The following is a 6493-nucleotide window of genomic DNA, read 5'->3' as shown; positions in this document are numbered from 1 at the left end:
GGGGGGGGGGGGGGGGGGGGGGGGGTGCAGCTGAGGTGACCTAACCAGGCAAAGGTGTGAATGTTGGACGGGATGTCCCCGAGGAAGGAGAGCCCGGGGCGGGGGCTGATTCGAACCCTGGCCAGAGAGAAGGGGTGGGGTGGTGGGGGAAGCGGGTGAATGAATGGCTGGGGAGCCAGGGGAGAGCGACTGGAGGAGCTGCGGTCCGGGGTGGGGGTGGGGGAGACAGGGATCTAAGGGTCCTGGGGGCACGGAGCTGGCTTGGACCAGGTCCGGTGAGGCAAAGGGGGGCGGCGGGAGCAGCTGCGGGGCCGGGGGGTGGGGGTGGGGTGTGTGGCAGGCAGGCCCGGGCCGCCCCCACGCGCCCCGAGTGTCTGCTGCTCGGACACTAAGGGAGATGGATGGGGTGGGGGAGATGCAGCGCGGAGCCCCGGGCTGCTCCTGGCGCGGCCGCCACCCCCGCAGCGGAGGGTCGGGCGGGGAGTCGCTCAGCAGATAAAGGGGCAGCGAGGCGAGAGAGGACAGCGCGGACGACGGCGGCGGCATGAGCAAGGCAGACCCGAAGCCCGCTGCGGGCATGGCCCCGGACTCGGACCCGGGCCCGGCGGCTGTCGCCTCGGCCTACCAGCGCTTCGAGCCCCACGCCTACCTCCGCAACAACTACGCGCCCCCTCGGGGGGACCTGAGCCGCCCGGATGGCGTGGGGCCTTGGAAGCTGCGATGCTTGGCGCAGACCTTCGCCACGGGTGAGCGCAGGGAAACTGAGGCCTGGAGAACAAGAAGGCATCGGGGAGCTAAACGGGGATACGTGCGCGAGCCCTATGGGAACCAAGAAACAGCGATAGGTAGTTAAGAGGCGAAAATAGAAGAGGAAAAGAAGCAGTATCTCTTAGGGCGCAGAGGAGAGACCCTCGGAGAGGGCATTGGGAGGTGAAATAGCAGATGCAGGAAAGAGACCCCAGAGACCTCCGGAGACAGAGAGGGAGGCGGAGATGGGAGAGGGAAGAGAGGCCCCTGGCAGAACTGCCAGGGACCTCAGGACTTCCCCACCTAAGCCTCACAGGTAGAGACGGTCATACAGATGTGGAACGGAATCTCAGAGGGGTTCAGTCCCTTTCCCAAGGTCGGCCAGTCGGCGTCAGGGCCAGGACTCAGACCCAGGTTAGCTAATGCTTTTTCCAGAGAGAGGCCCACTTCTGGAGGAAGGGAGAACAACTGGGAGAAGCTGGTGAGGGAGGGAGGGACTGAGGCGGGGGAGCCTGGACAGGGCTGGCACAGGACCCCCCTCCGCTGCCCCCCACTCCAGGTGAGGTGTCAGGACACAGCCTCATCGACATTGGTTCGGGCCCCACCATATACCAGCTGCTCAGCGCCTGCGCCCACTTTGAGGACATCACCCTGACAGATTTTCTGGAGGTGAACCGCCAGGAGCTGCGGCTCTGGCTGCGGGAGGAGCCAGGAGCCTTCGACTGGAGCACCTATAGTCGGCACGTCTGCCTCATTGAGGGCAAGGGGTAAGGGGGCTGCCCGTGCGGCACGGGTGGGGGGCAACTGAGGACTGAGCATGGGGTGGCCCTGAGCCCTGGTCCTGCCCCGGCACAGGGAGTCCTGGCAGGAGAAGGAGCTCCAGCTGCGAGCCAGGGTGAAGCGGGTCTTGCATATCGATGTGCACCAGCCCCAGCCGCTGGGTGCTGGGAGCCCGGCGCCCCTGCCTGCCGATGCCCTGGTCTCTACCTTTTGCCTGGAGGCCGTGAGCCCGGACCTTGCCAGCTTCCAGAGGGCCCTGGACCACATCACCACCCTGCTGAGGCCTGGGGGGCACCTCCTCCTCATCGGGGCCCTGGAGGAGTCATGGTACCTGGCTGGGGAGGCCAGGCTGGCCGTGGTGCCCGTGGGAAAGGAGGAGGTCACGGAGGCCTTGGTCCGCAGCGGCTATGAGGTGCGGGACTTGCGCACCTACGTCATGCCTGCCTGCCTTCAGACAGGGGTTGACGATGTCAAGGGCATCTTCTTCGCCTGGGCCCAGAAGAAGGTGGCAATGTGATGGCCCAGTGCACCCAGATCCCCTGTGATGTGAGGTGGCACAAAATAAAGAAGTTCCTCCAGCTGAGCATGAGCTTTGTCTGTGGCTCTCTCTGGGCTTGGGGGGCTGTGGAAGCCACCAACCCTAGCCTTTTTTTTCCAGAAGCTTCCATGACAGTAGGTTTCTTTACCACTCATTCTTCCCAAACTAAGGAAAGCCAAGGCCAGAGGGAGCTCGTTCAGCATCTGCTGTGTGCCAGGCACACTCGGGCCTCATACTCAGCAGGTCCTGTTGTCTTGTTTGCAGGTGAAGCTAAGAAAGGTTAAGTAGCAAACAGCAGCAGAGCCTAGTTTAGACCAGAAGGGAAGGAGAGAGTACAGGGGGAGGGAGTGACAACCCAGGCACCAGTTCCCTCCCCCAGAGCACTCCCCCCAGCTCTGCATCTCCTCCCCCATCCCCACCCCCACGTGCCTAGGTAGAGACCCCACATGCCTACTGCCTCCAGCCAGCTGTGTGCTCCTTCCCTCCGGCCCACACTACTCACACAAAGGAGCTAAACAAGGGTAGGTGAGGCTGAGAATTGGTTTATTAAGAATGTCCCTTGCTACCCTCCTATCTTAAAATAGTTCTCAATATCAAAAGAAACACAGGCCACCCAAGTCTGCCTAGCACAGCACCTCTACACCCCAGGGAGGGACAAGGGGGCTGGGAAAGAACAAGAATCCAGATTCCCTGCTCCAATCACAGAGACTGCCTTTGGATGGAAAGTTTCTGGAGCTCCACATGGTATCCTTGTGGAGCAAGAATGTACTCGGGCTGCTGGCAGCTAGCAGGGGTCACCTTTACTGGGGTACAGATACAGCATGGCCCCTGCCTGCCTCTGGGAAGGCCAGAAACCAGACCCAGCCACAGGCCTTCGCCGCTCCTCCCTCAGATTGCCTCCCAAGGTCCAGGCTGTGACAGAGAGGCTTAGCAGGGAGGGCATGGGGAGAGGGGAGGCCAACCAAGCCTAGGAGAGGAGACGGACAGGAAGGCTGGAGAGGCCTCCAGAGAGGCTGGTTCTGGAGGGTGATTTGAGTTGTGTGCGGGTCCTCTGAGATCTGGACGGTGACTGTAAAGTGGGGGCAACAGACAGGAAGACACAAATACAGTCTGGACAGCTGAACCCCACCAAGCCAGCCCCTGAGGACATCCGGGCTCTCGGCCTGGCCTGGGGCTCCGTGCAGAGTTGTACGCAGTAGACAGTTGGTGGTGGTGACCAGAGCACCTGTTTTCCTCCAACCTCCCCCCACCCCGACGTGGCACACTCATGGCACTCACACTCACCTCACACCCAGTCTCTGCAAACTGCCCTGTCCCACACTCACCCACGTGTCCTGCAACACACACTTTCAAACCACTCACAGCCTTCCCCACTCTCCACACGTGCTCACACCCACTGTCCCACCCAGCAGCCCACACACTCAGGCCTGTGCCCGCCACACTGTCACCTATGCATGCACTCAGTCTAGCTCACACTCCCTTACACACTCATGTGCAGGCTTCTGACCAGGAGACCAGCCAAAAAGCCAGACATGCACCTGTCCTGAGCTCTCTGGGGTTGTGGCCCCAAAGGCGGAATGCAATGAGGTCTTCTGGGGGTCTGGCTGAGGCAACAGTCGGGATGAGACCACTCGCCTATCTCAGCAGCTTGGTCCCTCAAGATCCCATGGGGAGGAGACCTGCCAGGAAACTTGGGCAGCCAAAGAGCAAGAGTCTATTGCCACCTAGTGGTGCCCTGAAGGAGGGCAGGGGTAAGAGAAGGGGGGAACCCCCACTGTGTTCCCAAAGGCCTGTCTCCCAGTGAGACAGACAGGTGTGGGAAGCACCCAGGCGTTGAGGGATGTGAAAAAGAGGCTGATGGGGAAGCAGAGGCAGCTCCCCTCTCAGCGGAGCTAAGAACACAGTTCCATTCCAGTTCTCCAGGAACCAGAGGCGCTGCCCATGCTCCAACCCCAGATGCTGACAGGCCAAGCCTGAACAGAACCTGAGATCTGTGAGGGCCATGTTGGGGCAAGCGAGGTGATGGGCAGTTACATGATTCTGGGCCCATACCCTTCATGTCCAAATTCAAGATGCTAAAAGACAAAAATCGTCTCAAGGATTCTGGGGAGAAGGGGAGTCAGCAGGGAGAGGGCAGGATCCCCGGCAGGGCAGACCCACTCCCAGGGCCTTCAGTCCAGCTTGAACTTGGCCTCCGATTCCTTCAGCAGATACAGGCTGTCATCTTTCAGAAAGCTGTGGGCAGAGGGAGGAGCCCGCTGAGGTCCAGCTTTGAAAGCACCCCGTGGGGAGAGCATGGGCAAGCCAGCAGGGGGTGAACCGTGCACAGAGGCCTTAGTGTCCTCCAAGAAGCCAGTGAGGATGGACGCAAACAAGGAGCCCACTGGGCGGCGAGTAGCACCCACCTGAAGAAGAGGACATGGACAGGGATGGTGCTGATGTGCCAGATGGCGTGGGCATCCAGGACCCAGAAGAAAGGCGGGAAGTCGAGCAGCTCGAGCAGGGACAGGCCCTGTAGCAGCAGGACCACCGCCATGCACTTGCGGACGTGAGGCAGCCGATGCTGGTTCCGCAGGCACCAGGCCAGCCACCACACCACGTTCACCAGGCCTGCGAACGGGTGGGGGGTGGGGGTGGGGAGAGGCTCACTGCCTGCACCTCCCTCTGCCCCGCCCCCCACGAAGCCTCCCCTGTCCTCATGCTCTTTGACCCCAGGGCCATCTTCCGACTCTCCTCCCAGCCTCCCCCTCCCACCCCAAGTTCTTTCCCCCTCCCCCACCCTAAGAGCCTCTCTAGAACCTTCTCTAGGAACACCACCAAATCCCTACCGGCACCCCAGGCCAGCAGTTTTACACGTGGTCCAGGTGCCCCCCCTTTCCCCACAACCCCTCGGGGCCTCAGTCCCTCCTCCTGCCTCACCAATAGCCACATTGGCCGCCAGGTTGTAGCCATAGTCGAAACGGACGAGGCTCAGGTAGGAGACATGCGCCGTCAGCATCAGCAGCAGGAGGGCCCGGAAGGCGCTGACCACAGCTGGGTGCTGCAGCCCCACGGTCCTGCCCCGCCATCCAGAGCTGCTCAGGTGGAGGGTGGCCCATGCCCAGAGCCCTTCACCCTGGCGTCAGTATGGGGAAGCCACTGCCCTCCTCCTCCAGGGGCCTGGGACCAAGTGTAACTGCTCCTTGGACAGAGTCAGGACCACTTGCTCTACTCCAGAGTCCCCATCCTGAGCAGCCCAGAGGGTGTGTGTGTGTGTATGGGCGGGCGTGCCTGAGTGTGCTGGGCTGCAAGGCCCCAGGGGGAAACACCCCTAGGGATGGGTGAGGCCACCCGGTTCTACCCCCAGTGCCTGATTTTGCCCCTACTGGGGCCAGGATGGGCTCACCTGACACAGCACAGATAGATGGAGTGTAGGATGACGGTGGAGGCACAGAAGTAATCCATTTTCTGAGGACAGGGAGAGCTGGATGAGGGGCCAGCATAAGGGAGAGGGAGGTGGGCAGGGCTCTGAGAGGACCCAGCACCGATGGGGCGTAGGGGGCCAGGTGGGGCGGCAGAGGCACTGTCTGGAAGTCCTAGGCCTATGTGGTGGGCGGGGGTGCTGGGGGGCGGTGTCAATGTCTCGAGCACCCTCTGTCTGTCGCTGTTTCACTCCTGAATTTAATGGTCATATCCCTGTAGTCACATTATAGACCTTGTTAAAATGTCCACAGCAGCAAGGCTTTGGGGGCATTGGGGAGGTGCCTGCCAGGGCTCCAGGACGCCACAGAAAGCAGAGCGCAGGTGAGTCCCACAGCTGTGGGCCCAGGTCCTGGTGGCTCCCTCATTGGCTGGGGGACCTTGGGCAGGCGATTGGGCCTTTCCAAGGTTCAGCTGCCTCATCAGTTAAGAGCCAGTGCTCCCACCTGCCTCCCAAGGGTCAAGGGAGGCTCAGGTGTGTGAAGAGGTTAAAAGGGCCTGGGGCGGAGCAAGGGCTCTGTGATCGGAGTCCCTAGGAAACCTAAAGAGACCTCAACCCCTTCTGGGGTCCTCTGGGACTGCCCCACACATGAGGGGGAGCAGGAGGGGCGCTCACCTCTGTGAGGTCGGTGTCCTTGGTGTGGAATACTGTGGACCAGAACCAAGCATTGAGGGAGACCTGCAAGGAGGGGCTGGTAAGCACGGTGTCCTGAGCTGGGGAGAAGCCCTAGGGCACCCACACGGGTCTCACTCTGGAGCACAGAAATATGCTTCCCTCTGCCTCCAAAGCGGGCCGCCCCCCTCAACCAAGCTGCAACCCTGACCCCCAGGCTAAGGGGGCTGGGGCCTCCACAGGTTCCGGCCTGGCCTAGGAACCAGTTCTGGCAGAGCCAAGTTCCCTGCTTACTCAATCACTAAGACAACAGCCCCCAGGGGGGGGGGGCCTCGCCTCCTCCCCCAACCGGCAGG

General features: G+C 61.7%; 2 protein-coding genes across 6 annotated transcripts in view; one reads left to right on the top strand and one right to left on the bottom strand.

The window, feature by feature from the left end:
- Window positions 1-337: 337 nt before the first annotated feature.
- Window positions 338-2103, top strand: PNMT (phenylethanolamine N-methyltransferase). The gene is made up of 3 exons (XM_059379032.1): window positions 338-746; window positions 1307-1514; window positions 1603-2103. The coding sequence occupies exons 1-3, from the start codon at window positions 545-547 to the stop codon at window positions 2042-2044; spliced, it is 852 nt and encodes a 283-aa protein (XP_059235015.1). The 5' UTR covers window positions 338-544; the 3' UTR covers window positions 2045-2103.
- A 2110-nt stretch (window positions 2104-4213) lies between these two features.
- Window positions 4214-6493, bottom strand: part of PGAP3 (post-GPI attachment to proteins phospholipase 3) — a 13277-nt gene continuing 10997 nt past the window's right edge. For 2 of the 5 annotated variants that reach the window (XM_059379069.1, XM_059379066.1), the window contains 5 exons: window positions 6141-6203; window positions 5451-5512; window positions 4985-5139; window positions 4471-4675; window positions 4214-4300 (listed from right to left, as the gene is read on the bottom strand). In XM_059379069.1, coding sequence (XP_059235052.1) covers window positions 4237-4300; window positions 4471-4675; window positions 4985-5139; window positions 5451-5512; window positions 6141-6203 — 549 coding nt within the window. In that variant the 3' untranslated portion in view covers window positions 4214-4236. Of the gene's footprint in view, window positions 4301-4470; window positions 4676-4984; window positions 5174-5450; window positions 5513-6140; window positions 6204-6493 lie in introns of all 5 variants that reach the window. The other 3 variants (XM_059379070.1, XM_059379068.1, XM_059379067.1) reach the window with 2 other exon arrangements.

The sequence above is a fragment of the Mustela nigripes genome, chromosome 16, assembly GCF_022355385.1.
Source record: "Mustela nigripes isolate SB6536 chromosome 16, MUSNIG.SB6536, whole genome shotgun sequence".
Lineage (NCBI taxonomy): Eukaryota > Metazoa > Chordata > Mammalia > Carnivora > Mustelidae > Mustela > Mustela nigripes.
The sequence above is the reverse complement of the archived record's forward strand: the minus strand, read 5'-3'. Positions and strand labels throughout refer to the sequence as shown.

Coding starts and splice junctions, on each gene's coding strand:
- PNMT (XM_059379032.1), top strand. CDS start 545: ATGAGCAAGGCAGACCCGAAGCCCGCTGCGGGCATGGCCCCGGACTCG. Junction 747..1,306: donor GGCGCAGACCTTCGCCACGG/GTGAGCGCAGGG, acceptor CCCCCACTCCAG/GTGAGGTGTCAGGACACAGC. Junction 1,515..1,602: donor TGCCTCATTGAGGGCAAGGG/GTAAGGGGGCTG, acceptor GCCCCGGCACAG/GGAGTCCTGGCAGGAGAAGG.